Source organism: Periplaneta americana, chromosome 5 (genome assembly GCF_040183065.1).
Source record: "Periplaneta americana isolate PAMFEO1 chromosome 5, P.americana_PAMFEO1_priV1, whole genome shotgun sequence".
Taxonomy (NCBI): Eukaryota; Metazoa; Arthropoda; class Insecta; order Blattodea; family Blattidae; genus Periplaneta; species Periplaneta americana.
The window spans coordinates 125,508,915-125,532,956 of record NC_091121.1 but is presented as its reverse complement, the minus strand read 5'-3'; the positions used below and the strand labels follow the sequence as shown (position 1 = coordinate 125,532,956).

The 24,042-nt window shown below is 34.5% G+C and overlaps 1 protein-coding gene across 5 annotated transcripts in view; it reads right to left on the bottom strand.

The window, feature by feature from the left end:
- Window positions 1–24,042, bottom strand: part of LOC138700157 (luciferin 4-monooxygenase-like) — a 271,422-nt gene that overhangs the window by 100,581 nt on the left and 146,799 nt on the right. For all 5 annotated transcript variants that reach the window (XM_069826548.1, XM_069826545.1, XM_069826550.1 and 2 more), the window contains exon 4: window positions 495–813. In XM_069826548.1, coding sequence (XP_069682649.1) covers window positions 495–813 — 319 coding nt within the window. The remainder of the gene's footprint in view (window positions 1–494; window positions 814–24,042) is intronic.

The following is a 24,042-nucleotide window of genomic DNA, read 5'->3' as shown; positions in this document are numbered from 1 at the left end:
AGTCTATCGAAAAATCAACTATTTTGGATAAGTTTTTGAAATGATGTTGCTAGAAAGTCACTGAGAGTGGGGAACGAATCGAATTCTTGATTGATAACTTCGCGAGACCTCAAGTTTATCTTTTTTTTTTTTTTGTTATTGTTTCAGTCTTATTCTGAACGGTAAACACAGTTAAAGTTGGACCCTGAAGATTAGAATTTAAATAAAAATATGTCATAGATCCAAAAAGTCACTCAGGTGAACTAATATCTGTTAAACTATGTGTCTCAAAAGTCTGAGATAAATAAAAAATAACCAGCGACCTGATAAAAATCAGTGAACGTGATAAAGTAAAGCGTAGTTAAAGTACGAGTACCATTTGCAAATACACCTTGAATTCGCGGATTCCTGTCAAATCTTTCGCCGACCTACGCGGGTTCGCGGACCACAGGTTGGGAACCGCTAACCTAGGTGTAGTAGAAATGAAATAGAAATTAAATACCAGTTATACTCACCTAATTTGCCCCAACAGTGTTAGAATATTCTGTTGTGTAATTAGCACTCCTTTAGGAAGTCCAGTTGTTCCACTTGAGGATAAAATTGCGGCTGTAAGATCCTTATAATCAATATCCAACGGTTTGAAACTGGAGGATTTATTTTGCAGAAAAGAAACAAATAACGTAGGTTTGTGTTTGGACGATAGTGGTAAACCAAACACAACTATTTCTTTGACAGAATCAACTTGAAATGCCGCTTCACTTACACAGTCCAGTGATTTTTCAGAGCAGAAAATGATACGAGGTTTTGATATGTTCATAGCATGAAGTATTTCACCTGTTGACATAGTAATACATACAAAGATTTAAACAAACCATTAAAACAACTACTTTTAATTACTTTTATGCTCGACCATGCCGAAATATAGTAATTATACACCTGGTAGCAGCCCTTTAATGGACCTCATTAAAGTACACCTATTCATTAAAGTTCAGGTTATTCCACCAATCAGAACATATCGTCGTCTGAATGCAAGAACTAGGTAACTCGAAATTTGCGTTCTTTAGTTACCTCTTTTATAGCATAGCAAAAATCGCACAAAATGTAATCCAGGATCTAGGTAACTGATCGACATCTATTTTCCAATATAACAAATAGGTAAAAGAAAACAAGACATATTTCTTAGTGCAATAAATAAGTAAATAGGCGATGTCACAAAATATGAAAAATCAAGTTACCTAGTTCTTGCATTCAGGCGACGATATCATTGTAGCAATATGAAAGCGCAAGTATCGATTTCACCAATTGCACAATAAATAACCTACATTTGAAATAAACTCAGTTCTGTTACTATAATAATTAGCGTTAATTGTAAATAATATTCAAATAAATTCAATTTATCATCTTGTTCTTCAATGTCGAATTCAATTTCAAGGTTATACCAAGATTAATGTTTATATTACTCTCTAGATTATATCAAGGTCGTCGACTTCTCGGAAAAAATCAATACTTTTGCGTCTGCGCACATCTCACAATTTATGAGGTAGGCTATTTCACAAGGTCAGTTCCGCTCCTCACTCACATAACAATAACATGAATACTTATGAATAATTTCAAGTTAGAAACATGGTCGAGCATAAAAAGTCGTATGAAACTTGCCTATAATGGCAATTAAGACGATCGTATGAAAATTATGAAACTCGCTTGCGCTCGTTTCATAAACATACTCGCGTCTTAATTACTACCATTATAGGCTCGTTGCATAATGTACTATTATAAGTCTTCTTGTATCTTTTGATACTGTATCTGCAAGAATATATATATATATATATATATATATATATATATATATATATATATATAAGTGAAATTTCTGTAGGCAGAGTGCGAGCCGAAGGCTGTGAAACGAATGAAAACCCCAATATACTTACCAACTCTAAATCATATAATTATTTCATGTCCTTCTTGAATAGAATATTCGTGAAACTGTAAAATGTTAAATTATTCCGGGAAAAAAAATCGTATTAGTTCTAATCAACTATTATGAAATTGTAAGTCTTCAATTTCACATACTATAAGGGAATTCGGGGGAATATGGGCACGTGGGGAATATGGGCAATATTAAGTTTTCATGTCAAAACTCTTGCAAAGAATTATGTTTCTTCGCTAATAACGGTTAGTATAAAGTGAGAGTATCGTAATGGCTGCTGTACGATGCGCGCTATGCAGTACTGTCTCGTATTGTTGTTAAAACAGCCATCTAAATCGTGAGTATTAACTTCCAAATATACTAAAGTTTCACAATACTTATTTTAGATATGTTATATGCAGTAGATTACACATAAACTTTAGAAAATAGTTTAAATCTAATAGTATACATACAAAATACACATCTTTAACTGCCGTTTTATTGCGTCAGAAGTTGTTTTGTGAATAGTTTACGGTAGTGCCAACTGTTCAAAGTAAACCCTACATGTCGGGGTAATATGGGCGCTAATGTTCGGGGGAATATGGGCAAGCATTACAGTTCATGAAAATTACTCTTCAATCTTGATGAAAATGGCCTACAAATGATTACAAGAGCGAAAGATGTCATTGCACCCAAAGAACACAAAGTGGTGCATTGCGTTTACTCTCAAGAAAAGGGAAAAACCATTACCCTTGTAGCCTGCTTCAATGCAGCAGGGAACTACTTTTCTCCAAGTATCATTATAAATCGAGTGAGGACAATAATGACTGAAAGAAGAGCTGCCTGCTGCCAGTAAGTTGTACTCCAACAAGCAGTCTGCCTACGTTAACAGAGATACGAGGTATAATCATTAAATTCCGAGACCTGTCCCATAAGTGGAAATAAAACTACCTCATTTAAATGTGGCTGCCATCACCTTCAAGGCAGTCCTCTTGGGCAGCTATATACTAATCCCAGCGTGTCTGCCATTTTTGGAATGCCTCCTGGAAGTCGCGTTCTTGAAGCCTCTCAAGCACCTTCTGCGATTCGCGTTGGATCTCCTCCACAGTGCTAAAACGGTGACCCTTTAGCTTGGATTTCATCTTCGGAAACGAAAAAAAAAAAAGTCGCAGGTGGCCAAATCTGGTGAATACGGGGGTGAGAAACGACGACCATCTCATTAAGAGTGCAAGACTGGAGTGTTGCGAGAGCTCTGTGAGCTGGAGCAGTGTCGTCATGGAGCATCCATTTGTTCTTTGTCCAGAGCTGTAGTCATTCATATTCAAAATGGACGTGAGGATCATTATGCACAATTTGTCGAATTTTTTCGACATTTTCGCCAGTATTGCACGTGCGTGGTCGACCTGGCATCTCGTCGTCCTTCAGCGATGTTTTGCCATTTCTGAAGCACGAGTGCCATTCGAAACATCTCGCCTGAATCACTGCTTCATTCCCGTAGGCTTGCTTCAACATTCCATGGGTTACGGTTGCCGATTTCCCAAAGAATTTGACGTTGGCTCTCTGCTTCAGTTCCGAGTCCATCGCATTTCGCAAGTGCGCGGATGCACGTGCTAACAAAACCTTGTGTAACACAGGTTTCAATGAAGAGAGCGCTTCGAAACTTCGTGTCGCGTCTTTTCAAGGTCGTCTAGTGTCACTGCTGCGCACGCGTGTCAATCACGTGATTTTTTTTCTGTACTATGAATTATTGTAATGGGAGGAATACTTATGCATTTTTTTCCAAGCGAGCAGATGTTCCGTAAGTTGTCAATAAATTATCAAAAAAGGTTTGTGGAAACTGACTTGTGTCACTTTTCCCAAGCACTACAGATTTAGTTTCTCTTATTTTGCATTAACTTCAAATGATCAGAGGAAAAAACAGTTTTTTTACAATATTGAATGTGCCTATTGCAACAAGCATGTTCAGATCAGTCCACCATCTTAATGTGTCACTACAATTATTATTAATAAGCGACCATAATGTTTATATAAATTTCAATACTATTTTAAATTTACATTTACATTGAAAGCTTACTTAGCAGAAGTAAGACTGCGAAGTCAATGTCCGAAGTAAGAGCCTATCCCAAACATTTATTAACAAATGTAACGAAAAATATTTGAAGCTAGTGTTCTATTTCTTTTAGGTCTTATTCCGATATTTGTCTTACCACCCTAAGGAAACCACGGAAAACCAAGGGTAGGTTGAGTTGTACGACGAATATTCTAATTAACTTGTAATGTGATTCTTAAAATTTCGAGAACAGCAATCGACAATTTCGAGGAAAACAATCGATCAGCAATATTTATGAGAGACTTTCTTTATTTAACATGACAAACTATATTATTATTATTATTATTATTATTATTATTATTATTATTATTATTATTATTGTTATTATTGTCGGTACGTCACTGTTCGTCATTCATTCATATGAAACCAGTTATTGATATTTAATTAATTCCGAAGTTTGGTCCTGAAACACAAGAATTGCCGGTACGAAATGATTCGCGATTTATGTTTATGACCGGCCACTCCTAGCGTAACTCGGTTGAAAGTGCGACACTGATGCCCGCCGGGACGTTGTTCCATGTTAGCACGTTTAGATTGCTTTTTGGGTTTTGGGTTTATCCAACACCGGATTGTAATAAAATTACCTACATTTGATATTAGATTTATTTTCGTGGTTGTAACTACCACAATATGCCACAAATGGAAAATCTGATATGAATTCTTTAACTCTCCAAATTTTTAATTCTTTTTGAATCAGACTTAGCGGAATTACATAGGATAACCGCGATATGAGTCTTACAATTTTATTTTGAAAAATCGGAAACTTTTTTTTTATATATTTGTCCGGCGCATGCTCCCTCTCTGTGCAGGCATACATTATTATTAGACTTTTGTATAATGTGAGACCGTTTTCAGATTTAGAATTCTCTGTTTATTAAGTACAGGATACATGTGAACTATCTAGGATGAACAAGTGTAAGTTTTTTTTTTTTTTTTGTTAATGTGGTTCGAAAAGTTAAGTCTGTTGTAAAGAGTAATGCCCAGGTATTTCGCTGACTTTTTCACTAGATCTGTGATCCTTTTATCTCTAAATTTGTGTGATTAACATTTAAAACATCCTCCTTTTTGTGAAAACTATGGCTTGGGTTTATAGTACATTTAATTTAATTCACCATTTACTTATCCAAAATACCAGTTGTCTTCATAATTTAATGGCGGCTACCACGGTATTAAAATGTTGGTACCATAAAAGATGAGTCATCAGCAACAGCCCAAGCATGCTGTTGTATCTCCTGTTAAATAGAAGGTTTTTTATAATATACCTGCATTTGTGCTCTAACTGTAACCTGCAGAATTTTTTTTTAGATTTCTTTCCTCATGTCAGTGATTTGTTTTTAATTGTAGAATTGTACTGAACTTTAAAAATAAAGCAATAAATGTCTCAGAGCTCAGGAGGTTAAGTGAATTGAAATGTGTAGGACCTGATACGCTACCTCATGGCACACCAGCGTTTTCTTCTTTCATTAGTGAAAGTATATCTTTAATTTTTATCTGGAACGTACAATTTGATTTGTATTTTTAATAATTCTAATTTAATAATGCATGGATTTAAAATTTAGAATTATAAATTTAATATATACCTGAGCCACATACCACACCTGGTCAAAGTCCAGAAATACGGCAGCCACCAACCGATTTCTGTTGGTAATGAATAATGTAATCCGAATGAGTAGATGGATGCATGAGTGACCAGCTCGAAATCCAAATTGTTCAGTTTTAAGAAACTCTTTAGTTTTAATTTCGGCCTTCAGTCATTTATGGATAATGTTTTCAGCAAGTTTGCCTGAACATTTAAGAGACTAATTGGTCTATAGTTTAATTATCACTATTAATCTTCCCTGGTTTGGAAATTTGAATAATGAACACTTTCGGAATTTTAAAAAATACGCTGACGGGAGGGTACCATCTATATATATATATATATTATTTATATATTATATATATATACTGTATATATAATATGAATTGGTAATGAAAATTATGGAAAACGGCTGAACGAATTTTAATGAATGACTCCTCATTTTGAAGCTTGGCATCCAAGCTTCTTGTCAATATACAAAGATGTAAAAAAACCAAGTTATTCTGGGTGACATAAACATTCAAATTTTAGAAAGTAGCTAAGATAATTTGGCAACAAGTATTTAAATATCATGTATGAATATGGATACGTGAAATACTTATATTCCATTACTCGTCCATCATCCAATTCATGTCTTGACCATATTTTCGTAAAAATTGGAAATAACTTAAATTTTATAGTTGGAGTTTACGCAAGTGCAATAACAGATCATTATATGACTTTTGCATTGTTGTTAATCAATATAAAAGTATTAGCAGAGAAGCCACTGAACCTTCGGACAATTATAAGTTAATTATAAACCATAAAAGCTTAATATCTCATATTAATAATATGACTTGGGAATCTATATTCTACAATGAAGACGCAGATACGTGTTTCGATAATTTTTGTAAAATACTCCGCAACCTTGTTTGTAAATATTCTAATCATGCCCCTCTCAGATTCTCAAATAAGTACAAAAAATTAAACCTTGGATACCACATGTATTGTTAAATCAGTACGATCTAGGATAAGTTAGGTAAGCAAGTTAAACGTGACCCACAAAACATAATGTTATTAAATTATTACAGAAAATATAGAAATATTCTCACTAGTGTAATAAGGAATCGAAGAATCAAATATTATTCTGAAAAATTTGACAAAAATAAAAATAATCCAAAGCAATTTTGGCAGACCATAAACGAAGCTACTGACACCCAATGCAATAAAAATAGTATGTTGAAAACAATATTGTAAGTCGAAATGGAATAAAAATTGAATATAAGGAAACTAACGCAAACGGATTTAACGATCATTTGACTAATGTAGGTCATGACATCGTATCTAATATAAAAAAATATAGTATTTAATGCTCATCACTATAAGCTTACTTATAATAAAAGTTTATCATCTATGTTAATGTTTCCTGTAAACGAATATCAAATCATTAATATTGTAAATATAGTAGTTTAAAAAATAATGTTGCTCCTGGTATTGATAGTATTACAACAAATACCCTGAAACTTATTATCGAAGCTATTTCTAAACCACTTGCCTTTATATTTAATTTATGCATATCTCAAGGTGCATTCCCTCAGCCCTAAAACATGCTGTGGTGATACCATTTCACAAGTCTGGTGACAAAAATAATCTTAATAATTACAGACGCATTTCACTATTACCCAGTCTCTCTAAAGTACTTGAAAAATGTATAAAAACACGGTTAATACAATTTTTAGAAAAAAAAAAAACTACTAAATGATAATAAATTTGGTTTCAGAAAAAATTTGTGCACTGATGATACTATTATGGCAGTTACTTAAAAAATAATTCAACACTTAAATGTAGGAAATAAATGTCTAGGAATTTTTCTAGACTTACCAAAAGCTTTCGATACAGTCAATCACAATATACTTTTGAATAAAATGGATAGATTGAGAATTAATGGATTAGCTTTAAAATTATTTAAATCTTACTTAAGTAACAGAACTCAATCAACTAAAATAAATGATCACTTTAATGAATCACGTAGCATTGATATAGTTGTACCTCAGGGGACGATTTTAGGCCCTGTTTTGTTTTTAATATATATAAACGATTTACTTAAAATTGACATTGAGAAATATTCTGGTACTCTGTATTCTTATGCTGATGATACTGTAGTTATATTTAGCGGTTCGAGTTGGAATGAAACTTATCAAAATTCTAACAGTGGTATTAACATTATTAAAGAATGGCTGAATGCTCACTTACTTTCTTTGAACGTTTCTAAAACAAAATTAATATCATTTTCATTAACATCACATGGCCTTGAACAACTAAAAATAAATAGTAATAGAAATATAATAATACACGATTGTAACATACCTCCTTGCTTATGTAACGCTTTGAGTATATCCTCACAAGTTAAATATTTAGGCATTATTATGGACCAACATTTAAAATGGGACAAGCATATCTCCTTCCTGTGTAACAGATTGCGTAAAACAATCCACAAATTTTCCATTCTACGTTCTTATTTACCTGTTTATATTCTGCGTACTGTGTACTTAGCTCTGTTTCAATCAATAATTCAGTATGGTATATTAAGTTCGGGAGGAAAGGTAAAATCGACTCTCCATCATTTAAATTTGTTCCAGAAAAGAATTATCAAAATTTGTCTATATAAACCTTTTGATTACTCAACGAAATCAATTTTTCAGGAAATTTGGTGTATCAAATCTAGAACAAATTTATAAACAAACATTGCTGATTTACTTCCATTAAAATCACAATAAATTTAAATTTAATCCTCATGAATACCATACGAGACAAAACTACAGTTTCTTTCTAAACATCCCCAAATGCCACACAACTGCTGGATTAAAACACAGCAGAAATTCTGAACCCAGAATATATAATGCATTAATTAGAGCTTACCCTGAACTAAGTACACTGAACACACATAGATTTAAGAGACAAATTAGATTAATTATTTAATTGTTTTGTCTTTCCTTAAGCTATATGAGTTTAAAATTGTAATCTAATAAACGTGTACGTTGTATTTTCTATATTTGTAGGTCTATATGTCATTACATGGTCTGTATTTTACTATATATTAATATTGTTGTGCTGAATTAACATTTTTCAATTTTAGAGTGAATCGGGGGGAAATGACTATTGGGGGAAGATGCTTATTTCTTTGTAGTTTCACATTCTTCCAAGACAGAGCGCCACGCGCATGTCTTCACGATCACTGAGACAGTTGAATGTCTGTAGAGTGGAAGCTAACTCATTTTGATAAGTGTTCTTGTTGTGAGAAGAAGAAAAGCAAGAAAACAGCTCATTTTCTGCTAGAAAGTAATTGCAAAGATACGAGTATGTTAAAATTTTAATACATCCTTGAATTCGTATTAACTGTCAAACTTTTGTAATGGATGTTATAGTAAAGGTCCTAAAGTTTGTATTGTTAACAACCAACGACCTTGTTCCGCCATCTTAGGTTGCGTCACACTTTTTTCGGGGTAAGATGACAACTTGTTACAAGAGTTTTATTTTTTGTTTTATTGCAGGAAATGTGTAAACATTACGTAAGATCCTCTGATAAGAAGTGATTTCACGAGTCTTGCACACGGCAATAAAATATGTGCAATGACTGTGTTTCTAAGTAGTGATATACGAGTGAAAAAAGTGTCCATGAGCTTTAGATTAAGTCAATTATGTTATTTACATGTGTCAAACCAAATTCAGGTAAAATACATATATCAGTAAATGTGTTAATTGCATTTGCCATCTTACCCGACTATCGGGGAAAGATGCTTACAGTACAGGCAAGAAAAAAACTTGTATCTATAAACAAGGTAATTAATGTTTTCTGTTTTGTATCAAAATATAGTTTCAAAATACTTTCCAGACTTTGATATTTCAATATGAAAATCAATACTAAATGAACAGTATCTTAAATTTTTAATCAAAGAAAAAGTCAGACATCTTCCCCCGATCCACTCTATATAAGTAGACTGAAATGCGCCTGAGCACGAGCTTCTGCTCTTTCGGGCTGCAATGCCTAATGTAGTGCAAACCTTGTGTATTAAATAAATAATTTTGAATTTGAAAAAAAAAAAAGTATGTGTGAAAAGATAGTAGGCCTTCGTAGTTTTCATTGAAATGTCAGTTTTCCTACATAATTGTCCAATTTTCAAAAATCCATCTGTCGTCAGTTTTGAGAACTAACGGCTTTTCAGAATGAGACACACTACAATAAAACATTATCACAGGAAGAGCACGACCTGCATATTCTCTGGCATCATAATGCCAATATGTCGACCTTCATTTGTGTAAGTTGAGAACATCTCTATAGTACTTGAAGACTTACTAAATAGAATTTACGGGTCTGCTTATCTGGTGTGTAATTTTCTGAGCACAGCTGTATATTGCAAATTAAAAACTACAAAACTTAAGAAGATTTGATGACATTATTACTTACTTACCTACTTACTTATTTACTTTCTGGCTTTTAAGTAACCCGGAGGTTCATTGCCGCCCTCACATAAGCCCACCATCGGTTCCTATCCTGTGCAAGATTAATCCAATCTCTATCATCATGACCCACCTCTCTCAAATCCATTTGAATATTATCCTCCCATCTACGTCGCGGTCTTCCCAAAGGTCTTTTTCCCTCCGGCCTCCCCACTAACACTCTATATGCATTTCTGGATTCGCCGATTTACCATTAAAAATAAATATTATTGTAGTTAATGCCATAATGTGAGTATTTGTAACTATTATAAACATTAATGGTATAGCCTACTGATGATATGAAAGTGAAATATTTTGGTGTTATATAAGTCGACTTAGAGAATATCCTAAATAGGATCATTTCTATAATTTACTGAATGATGGCTATACAGTATATAAATAGACTATATGTTACTGAAAACTACAAAACTTACGTAAGATAACAATATTGTTAACAAAAATGAAATATTTTTATAGTTATTAATCAAGTGGTGTGGGTCTGTTTCATATGCTGTATTTAATGGTAGTGTGGTGTAAATATTTATACGTGTGATTCTCTAATTTTCCTAGTTGTAGTGCAGTATTATAGAAGAGACATTAGTAATTGAGTCATGCCACCTATTTTAGCTGCATCTTTAAACTACATCAAAATTAATTTCATATTCCTTTGGTTTAATAGATTAAATTTGTGATCACTGCCAAGCATATATCATTTTGTTGCAGGGAGGATAGCAGGCCATTTCACGTCTTTCTTCCGTGATGAGGTAGTTTATTTCCTGCAGCCAGCAACCAATGAAACACTGAAACTGTTAATAATTTACGATGAACAAATTTATTTAGAGCGCACATACAGGTTCACCTCTGTGGTGTAGGGGTCAGCATTCTGGTCTCTTACGCAGAGGGCCTGGGTTCGATTCCCGGTAGGGTTGAACTTCCTGGTTGAGTTTTTCAGGGTTTTTCCCCAACTGTAAGGCAAATGCCAGGAAATTCGGGCCACAACATCCCTGAATATCATCGGCCTTATTCGTTACCGAAATCATATTCATAACAAATCAGTAATACATATAATTTATAGTCACCATCTAGTTCACAACAATAGAACCAGTTTTAACAATAGTACACAGGCCTTCGGATTTCAACCAAAAGATTAACTCGCGATATGACCAAAGATGTTAAAGTGAGTATAAATAACAGCGAGAGAAAAAGAGAGATTCTACAACTCTGATATAGCATTCGTTTCATTTTCCGTATCTCAGCAATAGATTCATCACAACAGCCCATACTGTTGAAAATGCAACAGATAAATTTCGCCATCTCATGCGAAGGAAATTACAGAATTTTGAAGAAGAAATTCGAGTATCGACGTAACTTCATAGCCACCATATAATGGGGAGATAAAGCACTACAAAATGGCAACGGACATGATCACCGAAGATGTCAAAAGCCACGGCACCGAGTGGGGGGAGAAGGCGCCGCAGTCTTCGCAATAGAAGAAATCCGAGCCCTTGGACTTTGTGAGTGCCTATAGACACATCTAGCGTTTCTGTTACCTATTTGTATTACAGCAAGGAAGCTGAAATAAACCTAAACATGTTAAAAAGGTCGAAAAACTGAAAAGATTTTGTGAATTCTTGGGAAGTAAAATATAGTAAGAATAATAATAATAATAATAATAATAATAATAATAATAATAATACATTTAAGGAAAATTCGAATAGTAGACATATAGGCAAATATATCCTCGATTTTGTTTTGTAAACATATCCGCTTCTGGCTTCTATGAAAGTTGATAACACTAGCGATAAACAAGCCTCTTGAGGCAGAGGGTTGTTTTTTTATTGGGTTATTTTACGACGCTGTATCAACATCTCAGGTTATTTAGCGTCTGAATCATATAAAGGTGATAATGAGTCCAGGGTACAGCACCGATAGTTACCCAGCATTTTCTCATATTGGATTGAGAGAAACCCCCTGAAAAAACCTCAACCAGGTAACTTGCCCCGACCGGGATTCGAACCCGGGCCACCTAGTTTCGCGGCCAGACGCGCTGACCGTTACTCCACAGGTGTGGACCAGAGGCTTCTTTGTTGCTAGCAACGAGTACAGAAGACATAGAGAAGACACTAGCCTGTTAATACCATTGGATGGAGTGAAGCCGCTTCGATGGACCTGACACTATCTTGTTGCTACCAAAACATTGCAAAATAGGTACTACGTTATAAAAGATCGTATGATAATAGGAATCACATAGTCCCTAATTTCCTGGAGGAGTCACAGTTTCTTTCTTGTTTCGTAACACAGAATCGCTAAGCACGTATTTTTAGCAAAAAATAGAAAACTGTCATTGATAAATCACATAGTACATACAAGTTATTTAAATTGATAGCTCTTCAAAATGCAGTATGATATTTAATACTTTGGAAGGTTGAAAAAAAGACTTTGACCTTATTTTGTCTCTTGTTCAATAAAAATGCTAACCTACAATCACTTTCATAGGTTGATTCATTTACTTTGAGTTAATAATGCAACTGGTTTCTTAATCCAGATTATCATTCTTTTCCTTTTGCCAGTATTTCATACAGATACCCCGGTTTTGTATAGGGAAAATGGAATCTCCTTAACCATATAAAAATTGATAGAATCTTCGTTAAAATTGTTTTGCTATAACATTTGTAGGCTATACTGTACATAATGAAGTTGATAATACGAAATACAAAATGTTACCATAGTTATTGCATTATTATTGATGTTTGCGAATGGAAATTAATTTCTACTAATTGCTGGTTGCAGTTCTTTCAATTAGTACCTATGTAAAATAAAATATATTATAAAAACAACTAAACTCTAAGAATTTATAAGTGGCATGCAATTAATACATATTTATTTAGGTCAATTATTATTTTACTTAAATGTTTCTTAATGGTGTAAACTACCGTATAACATACCTGTATTGGTAGGAACTTCGTTTCGAGAGAAGTATGTTCTCATATTCAATTACTTCGTCTTGATTGATAGGCTATTTATTATTTAATAATATAATAGTTTCCAGTTTAATAATAGTTCCACAGTACTGTATTTTTTTCGTAGGTTATTTTACGACGCTTTATCAACATCTTAGGTTATTTAGCGTCTGAATGAGATGAAGGTGATAATGCCGGTGAAATGAGTCCGGGGTCCAACACCGAAAGTTACCCAGCATTTGCTCATATTGGGTTGAGGGAAAACCCCGGAAAAAACCTCAACCAGCTAACTTGCCCCCACCAGGAATCGAACCCGGGCCACCTGGTTTCGCGGCTAGACGTGCTAACCGTTACTCCACAGGTGTGGACCCAGTGTTGTATACCGTAATAAAATACTCATAAAGTGATTATGACAAGATGATGCAAATGGCTTTTAAATGATTTAGTATTGTAAAATGATGTTATCTCGAATTTTTGTAATGATTATTTCTTCTGGCCAATCTTCGATATCGCTCTGCACCACATACGGAACTGACATCCGATTTAAGTTTCTTTATGGGTTAGGCCTAGATGTGTTAAATGATAGCTAAGTGACATTAAGCCGAGTATGTGACAAGGTTAGTGGGTTAGTTGAGAGGATTATTTGAGTGATATGAGACCGAGGAGATAATGAAGTTTCATCTTTATATTTTTATTCCATTCGGTTGAAGAGAAACCTCGGTACACTCAATGCTGGCTGTTCTACAGCACGCGACACTGAAACTTCCAACTTTGGTTAAATTAGGCCAGCTTCGCTCGTAAATGTTTGTCTGCAAAATTTAAGTTTGATCGTGATTTTAAAAATTAATTACAATATTTTCAATACACTATGCCTTTCTTTTAATCAGACCAATATATGAACAATACGAATCTAACCTAGGCTAAATCATTATATGATAAGTATATTTCACACATGCATATTAATAACTATGAAAATTTATTTCAATTTTTCTTTAAAAATCTGTTTGTGCAGTCATACAATGATGGCGAATGTCCGCAAGCGCGGCTTCACCTCCAAACTGCGTTTTTCTACTCTATGTCTTCTGTGCTCGTTGGTTACCAAAGCAACAGGCCTACCACGCTATGTGACATTCAGTTGTTTTACCATCACAACTCTCCTGTCACGTCCCACTATATAACGTCTTTGGTCCCACCTTTCTAAAAACCAAGCCCCCACACCCGTAGCTGCGCAGACATACGGGACAGGTCAAATAGAACGTTGCGCGCGACGCCATTACTGTGGCAGTTCAGGCTAGCAGGCTATTAATTTCTAGCTACAAATATCACAAAAATTAGTATCCGGACCATTAATAATACATAAAAATATAATAAACTGTGAAATTATTGTTTATCCTTATTATAATAAAGTATGCAAAATGATTTATTAAACCAAAACAACTGAATTGAATTGCGTCAGTAAAGTTTCATACGAAGGCCTGCCTGCTGCAGTTGAACCTACAATATGCTTTACAATATTACATTATTTTTGTCGAAACTAACAATCCTCTTGTTATTCATATATCAGATACAATACAAGTGTTATTGTGACGAACAAAGTGACAATAAAAACGAACTATTTACCCTAAACAAAAAGTAAAAAGACTTTATTATGTTGAGTGTTACTAATCAATCCACTAAATCTTACTTCAAAATGCATGAAATTGAAATCTCAATAATAATAATAATAATAATAATAATAATAATAATAATAATAATAATAATAATAATAATAATAATAATAATAATAGTAATAATAATGATAATAATAATAAAATAATAATAATAATAATAATAATAATAATATAGATCTATTATTGTTATTATTACTATTATTATTATTGCTATTATTATTATTATTATTATTATTATTATTATTACTATTATTATTATCATTATTATTATTATTATTATCATTATTATGGGATATTGTAGCTTTCTCTATTAACTCAAGCATCGAATCTAAAAAATTTGCTGTTTACAATGTCATGCAAGTTTTCGTTAATCAGGTTGTTTTTCCTTCAGTTTTTTTAGCCAGACTTCTTAAGTTTTATATTATAACTGCATATCTATCACATCCTCTGATTGAGGTTCTGGCTGATATGTACAGTTGTCAAAAAAAAAAAAAAAAAAAAAGTGGCCGCACTCGTGAACAGCGAAAATTTTCTAAGTCCACTTCGGGTCACGGCGATGTTACACGATGCATGTCCTTGTAGAAGCAGTTCCGGAACTATGGAATTATTTCATATCTGCGTCTCGTAGGCCAGCGGTAGAGTGCTCGCTTAATGATTAAAAGGTTGGGAGTTCGGGCCTTTTTCAAGTTTTCATTTTATTTTTTAATCGTTCTTTAGCGGTATAAATAATATTCAAATTATAATTTGTATTCTGCTACCGTTCTTTCGCGTTATAAATAATATTCAAGTTGTCATTAATATTCTGTTATCGTTCTTTCGCGATATAAATACTCTGAATTTATATAAGAAATTATTGTAATATAAATAACCATTTTTCTTTGTAAAATAGGTAATTTTATTTAAATAATTAATTATATAATATCTTATATTAATTAAACAAAGCGATATTTATCATTTATATTATGTTATCGTTCTTTAGTGATCCTGTATAAATAATATTGAAGTTATTTATATTTTGTTATCGTTGTTACCGATATAAATGATATTCAATTTATCATTTATATTCTGTTATCGTTCTTTAGCGACATAAATAACAAATTTAATATTAGGTTTGGAACAATACCGTTGCATAATACTGGTGTTAGTTTTTTCTTTTTACATTATTACATTATATTATCTTCAAACACGATAAAATGGAAAGGAGTGAGGAGGAATTGAACCTCAGACGTTTACATGAAAATTCCGACGTTCTTCCGACTGAACTACGAGGGCACAAGTAAAGAAACATTTGCGGAAAAATTGGCCCAATTCCCCTCCAAGATTTTCTGATGATTTGTAGAAATTTGTCCAGGATGCGGGGGACAAAGGCTAATTGGGATTTCCCGGTATCTAATCGGGTCAAAAATCCTGATAGAACTAATATTTAACCCTTGCGGTGAATTTCGGTGAAGTCCGGAGGGCTCAATTAGTCAAATCCATTCTCTTCACCGCCACTCTTGGGCCCCCTAAAATCTATTAAGATTCGAAAGGGACAGTGATGTGCGGAAAGCAACGGGAAGTTAACGCATTTATCCTTCCCAAGAAAAACTGCAAACATTAGCAAAGGAAGCTTTTAACAGAAAAAGAAGCATCTTCTGCGACCTCTGGAAAAAGAACTAAGGAACAGACTAGTGAACTGTTTTGTGTGGCACTGTATGGGGAAAAAACATGGACATTACGATGAAATGAAGAGAAACATATAGAAGCATTTGAAATGTGGATGTGGAGAAAAATGGAACTTGTGAAGTGAACAGACAGAATAAGAAATGAAGTTGTGTTGGAAAAAGTGGATGAAGAAAGTATGATGGTGAAACTGATTAGAAAGAGAAAGAGAATTGGTTGGGTCACTGGTTGAGAAGAAACTGCCTACTGAGGGTTGCACTGGAAGAAATGGTGAACGGGAGAAGAGTTCGAGGCAGAAGAAGATATCAAATAATAGACAAAATTAAGATATGTGGATCATGTGCGGAGACTAAGAGGAAGGCAGAAAATAGGAAAGATAGGAGAATGCTGAGTTTGCAGTGAAAGACCTGCCCATGGGCAGAACGCTTATGTATGTCCAGGATGCTTGGATTGTCGCGGCTGAGAATAGTAATTATTTGAAAAGACTCTAGTCGATTCCATGCCCACTCGACTGCAAGAATGCTGGGTAACTTTCGGTGCTGGATCCCGGACACATTTCACCGGCATCTCATCTCATTCAGACGCTAAATAACCAAGATGTTGATAAAGCGTCATAAAAATAATCGAATACAAGATGTGATCGAGATGTGGGAAAGATAGATTAAATATATTGAATCGTAGCTTTTTGTTTTGTTTTTTGAACGATTAATTGTTTGAAGGTTCTAAGGCAGACGCCAGTAAGTTTCTTTTGTTTATGCTACGAAAGATATTTTTATTGAGAATAAAATATTTTTTTTCTTTTCATTTGCAGCCATATTGTCATAATAAGTAATGATAAAGGCATGGCATAATACATTCATGAAGCTGATGTTAATTACTGAAATAATTATAAAAGGGAAAGGAGCAATTATGTATATTGTGTAACTCTCTCTTAAAAAAAATAACATAAAGAGCACGAGGTTGTATTCGAACGCAGGATCTCACGAATAAGAGGCGAGAAGAGGCAAGAACGCTATCATTACGCTATCAAGTAACACAAATAATACTTTAATTATAACTTTAGATATCAGGCAACGTGATATAACATGTAACATCGCCTGGGTCCGAACTGTAGCGAAGAGACCCGAAGGGAACTTTGCTTCTGGAGAGCGTCCATTTTTTCTTTTGACAACTGTACATCCATTATTAGGCAATACATCTTACTTGACGATATGTCAGAGGAATAACAATTATTGTTTTTATACATCTGAATTCTGCTCAGTGTAATATGTAGTCAGTCGGCGATGTATGCAATGGAGGAGGAAAGGAACTGACCACCCTACCCCATTATCTCCTGGCCTAGTTGCCTGATAAGTGGTGCCTTCTTGGTTTTACAAATGATGTTCAGACCTGTCTTCGGACAGGTGACTAAACAACAATCTGTCACATTTTCTTTTACAAGCCAGGTTTTCTTTTTTCAAACTCCTAATCTGTTCATTCCTTTTCTGTAACTCATTTTCCACTAATGTCAGTCTTTTCTTAGGACAGAGCATATAATTGTGTTCGGCACTAATAGCATCAGGGACATGTGAACAATTCACAATAAGTTACAATTCGCAATTGAGACTCCAATAGGATAACTTACTTCTTTTCACAATTCTCATAGGGTGTTTTTCTACTTAAAAATAATATTATAACACGAAAAAAAGAAATTCTACTAAATATACTTTTAAGTGATGAAGTTCGAGGCAATGGAAATTAGGTCTATGTGAATTTAATTTGTTTCAGCAATGAATCTATCTGCATGAGATGTTCTGGAAAATTAAAGAGGGATGAAATTGCGCCATCTTCCATTTTTTTCATGTGATTTCTAGAAGCAATCTTCTGTGAAATGTTCAGAATACATTTGTGTTGTGATAATTTGTTCGAATAAAATTATCTCTTCTAATGGCAGATAGCCATCTCAAAAGTAGTTCTGCTTTTCTTTTTAGGAGGAAAGCTAGAAATAGCACATATTTTATTATAATGCCTCTACCATATTTTAAAAATACCAGCAATAGGTTTGCCGAAATAATTTTAGTATAAGTTGACAGAATAATTCAATCTGTATGAAAGTGCTATTTATTGCCTACATTTATTGAACATTAAACTATTAGATGGATTTAAATATCATTATTTACGCATTAAAAGTGATGCTGTATCCTTTACTGAAGCCATTTGTGCAGTTACAAGCCTTACAAGAATGCATCATTATGATTATGATAGATTCATCAAATGCACACTGGATACATCAATGACGTTATACAGTGAAACTTCCCTTAACGGACACTTCCCAATAGCGGACTCCTCTCAATAGCTGACATTTAAAAATTTCCCTGCAAAATAACATTGGCCCTTATGATAAAATTCTTCCAAATAGCGGACATTCTCAATAACGGACGTGGACACTGAAATGTATCTCCCAACAACAATTAAAACTTCCAAACAACGGACAGCGTGAAAGAAAAAAAGAAAAAGACGCTTGCAAATTAAACGGAATTCTAACGGAATTCTTTACAACAATCATTATCGTGCATTTGAACGTTCTTGTATTTTATTGAAGGTAAGCAGCACAGTTGTTAGTTGTGATACTGTACGTGAGCAGTCCGTACTTTGTTAGTTTGTCAAATTGAGTGTTCGGAAGTACAGTCACATTAGAAATGTCACAAAAACGTAAACGTTTGTCACTAAAAGAGAAAGGGGATATTGTAAAGCATAGTGAGAAGAAGAAATTAAGTGTTCGTGAGCTGGCCACAAAGTTTAATGTGGGAAAAATTCAGATTAGTGAAATTTTTAAAAATAAGGATGTTATTTTAAAATCATACACTGAGACTGCAATTCTAGAGTTCTTTGTGTAAGGTGAAGTGGTACAGTGACTGATGTTTATTTAATTTACAAAATATTTACTGGTACGATTTCTCTCTGGATGAATACTGTAAACAATCTCACTGTCTACGGTACTGTACTGTAAAATGAAATTTTAATGTACAGCATACATACTAACGATTTTTTTAAAATATAGCGGACACTTCTCAATAACGGACATTTTTAATTTTCCCCGGCGGTGTCTGCTATTGGGAAGTTTCACTGTACTTACATTCGCAATCACTATGACAACCGTCTGTTAAATGCCACACTTGCCACAATGATGACGATGCGCGAAGGGTTTCAAATTTGTACAGCACAGCAGCGCTCGCTGTGCTTCTAGGTAAGTAACTATAACGTCATTGCTAAAAATAGGTATAGCTCTCGTGAATGAATATACTATGTTCCTTGAGCTCTCGTGAGTTGGCGCACGCGAACCGCTCAGAGGTTCGTTCCAACAAGCGGTTCATGCATCAGTTCATGTACGAACAATGGATAATATTATGCGCATGTGCTGGTTGAATATTTGCTACAGGATTGAAACAGAACTGGATGATGTTGGAACGGATTTCCGGTTCATCGTGTAAGCCAGCGTTATCAGACAGAGACTAAACGGAGCGGAGCGCTCCGCTAGACTGGTTGCGTGCTCCGGTGTTTCCACAGACATAAGCAAGTTCACGCTCCGATCTAGCTCTACAACCGGTTTTGGAGCTTACAACTCTGACACTACTGGTGTAAGCACAGTCTAATATATACAGTCACGAAGCTTGAGTTGTGAGGGTGCTAGAAACAATAGACTGTGCCGGTACTATTTCGCATTGTCTGTAATGAAGCGATATTAGCTGGCAACTATCTATGGATGCATAGCCTATTTACTACGTATTGAGCTTCGTGATTGTATATACTAGACTGTGGTGTAAGCCTACTAAATCCAGAGATGCTATAACTGTGATCATCTTTGCCTGAGAACAGGCTACTTAATTATTACCGTTTCGCAGGTAATTCAAATTGCAAATTGCATAAAATAGAATTTCGATCATTTTCTACAAAAAGATAAAAAAAAAGTGGATGGTATGAATTCCGCTTATTCGATGTCGTGAACAGGGAAGAACTCTTTCTTCTAAAAAGATATATATATATATATATATATATATATATATATATATATATATATATATATATATTGTAATTATTCATTTATGTATTTTATTTATTATACTTTTAATCAAAATTGCATGTTAAAAATGTAATTATCTATTTCAATACCCATATAATTTTCATTCTCTTTCTTTTCGGCGAAAATTTCAATAAAATTTATACTTTTACTAGTGGCTTGTGCAGCAAATGCTGCAAATTAAGTTCATTAGACGTTCAAATAAACATTTTTCAGATTTATTTTCAATGAATACCATGCATTATGAAAGTTATTTGCTTCTATAATAATGAAACATACTCCTCTAAATGTTTTTTTTATGCCAAATACTTTTTCTTGAACCTATACACCTTCAGTTTTTTAGTTTGAAAGCGAAAACGCAAGTAACAATGTCAGGACGATCAGACGATTTTTTATGTGGGAGTAAAGCATTAGCTATTTCAGGTCATTGTTGATTGTAGGGGAAAGTTAAAAAAAATGTCAGGTTTACTATGCTTTCGAACAATAGACATAGCAACTTGGTATAGCTGCTGCATGTTTCGTAAACTGCCTTGAAATGTAGAGAGTAAAATCATTTTATCCTGCTAAGAGATCTTGCTGAAATGATCGGGAGACTACAAAATCTTGTACGCCTCATATGTTATCAGTAATTAATACCTTTTGGTCTTTCCCTCGTAGGAACTCTAATTTTTGCGCTCTCTCGAGCCAATACTGAAGAGAATCGCGCATATAAATATCTACACCACACCGCCATTAAATATATGAAAAAGACCCAACCCCACGTGATTAATGACTATAAAAATATTTAATTTTTAATAACAATATTATTATCTTACGTAAGTTTTATACTTTTCAGTAACATATAATATATATACTATATTGCCGTCACTCGGTAAATTATAGAAATCAAGATCTAATTTAAGATATTCTCTACATCTACTTATATAACCCCAAAACGTTTCACTTTCATATCATTAATATAGCATTAATCCTATGTATAATTAATGAAAAATAGTCACATCATGGCATTAACTACAATACTATTTCATTTCTAATGGTAATAATGTCATCAAACCATCTCAAGTTTTGTAGTTTTTAATATCCAATACACAGCTGTACTCAGAAAATTACACATCACAGAATCAGACCTGTAAATTTTTAGCAAGTCTTGAAGTTTTTAATAACCAATTTAATTTGAGCTCTAAATATGTCAGCAGTCTTGCAGATCATGGCCTTCGTGTAACATCTCCATTTCTGCAGGAATCTTGAAACTGAAAAACAAGAAGCTCTTTCACAATTAAACCTTCCCAACAACGCAGAAGCACATTCGATGACAGGCCGAAGTTTAAGATCTGAGTTACGGCGGAGGTCGTTTAATAATTGGTGTCGTCTTCCACAAAAAGGCAAAGGAGTGTTAACTTACAGTGAAGATCCAAAAAATAACTCTTGGATTAGTAATAGAAGAGGGATATCATCCTCAGAGTGGACCAATGCCATAAAGATGTCCACAAACATTGCAGCAGTACGATCGGTGCCAGGTCGTTCCTTTCAAGATCAAAAGTGTCGTCATCCAGGATGCAGCGAAGTAGAAACCCTTGGACATGTTTTGGGTTATTGCCCTAAAGGAGAACTACTGAGGAACAATCGTCACAATAAAGTGAGAAGCTCCATTGCAACCACTCTTCGGAAGGCAAAGTGGGAGGTTTACGAAGAAGTGCACTGCTTGGCTGAGAATGAGTCAACGAGAAGAGCAGACATTATAGCCATCGATCGCCGGAATCAAAGAAGCCTCATTCTTGACCCCACTGTCCGTTTCGAGAAGGATGATCAACAAGCCAACAACGTTAACAGTGAAAAGAAGTCTATTTACAACCCATGTAGGGTAAGGTGGTACATTATGGATCACTAAAGACAGATTTTATTGTTCCAACCAACATGCATGTCTGTGCATTATGATTTTTTGTTTATATAATCTTTGGACATTTTCTGATATGATACAAGTGTTTAAACAAAATTACTTCACTTAAGTTAAGCACTGAAAAATAAATTACATTTAACAAAAAATGATCCATAATGTACCTCAGTGGGTACAATTCGGATCCCTACATAGTACATATAGAATCACTGGCATTTGCCACAAATAAACTGTTTTTTACCTTTTCCACCTACACAGATTTCATGATAACACATTTGGCACCCTTGACAACAAATCCATTCCCCTTTCCTTATTAATTCCGGACTATAATAATTCAGCAAAGAGAATCTACATACATCTTTTCTTTTTGGTGATTTCTTGATGACACCAACACACTTCCTTTTGGCACTGTTGCGCTTCTCGCCTTGGGTTTTGGTTTTATTTGTGGTTTCTTTGCCACATATCTTAACACGAGTGGTGTCAATGTTTTGTGGGGAAGGAAGGTGGACAGAGGTCTGCAGTTTCCGTTTTCGGTATGACTCCTTTCTATGGAAGAAAAGGCAACAAATTTTTTATTGTATCCTCTGGTGACGAAAAACAACTTTTATGACTTGAGAAGTTGCCGCTAGTTTTGGTGGGTGATCCAGTTTCTGAAACTATAGGCTTGGTCGCATTTGTGTGTCTGCTTGAGGACTCTCCAGAGGTTTGGGGCCTACTAGTGCTAGCGGTTGCATGACCAGCATTATTTTCGGCATCATTATTTGATTATATAGACGTGACTGCACGTTCAAATTTTTCCTCCGGAACAATGTCATCGTTGAATGGGAATATCCCAGTACATTGAAAACTTTTTAACAGTTGCACCTGCGGAATCCGTGCTGTTCCAAGCCATGTTGAATATGGGACAGAATCTTTTCTTCGACAGATTTTCATTTGGATTAATCCATTCAATTGCCTTCTTATGATATTTGGTCTTCAGTGACTTAAACAATGTTCTGTCTAATGGTTCTAATGCATGAGTGCTATGTGGTGATAACCCTAAAAATTCATTTCATTCATCTGAAAATATTCCAAGGCTTGCAAACTCACATGGCTTGAATGATTGTCTAGAACTATCGAGACTCTGCCTGGGGTTTTGTATGTATTGAAGTGATTCAACCATACCAAGAAGAGATTTTCATTTATGTACCCTGACTCGCTCATTGCCACTATCGAGCCTGGAGGCAAGCTGTCCTGAAATTCTGGATGTTTCCTAACACTTTCAAAAATGACCATTGCAGGGATGAATCCACCGGATGTATTACAACATGCAACGATGGTTACATTTTCCTCTCTTTCTGCGTTGGTCATAGCAACAACTTTTCATTTCCCCTTTTGATATACTATCTTAGAAGGCCTGTTATTAAGTGGAAAACCACACTCATCCATAAAGGACACATTATAAGACTTGTCACACAATTCAAATTGGTCCGTAACTTCTTTCAAGTTGCCGAAAAAATGCGCAACTGATTGCCTATTTAATCCTTGAGCTCTGGCACGTGACAGACACTCGGATTCCCTTACATTCGAATTTGAATGCCTCGTTAGAAATGCGAGAAACCAATCAATCCCTGCAACTCCGTTCTCCGTATTCCATGGGTGTTTCACCTGACTTCCCTCTGCAAAGTTAAATGCGGCTTGGCTCACCTGAAGAGGTGCTAAACCTAGACTATTGCGTCTCCTACACGAAGCTTTCACCCTGTAGCTCTC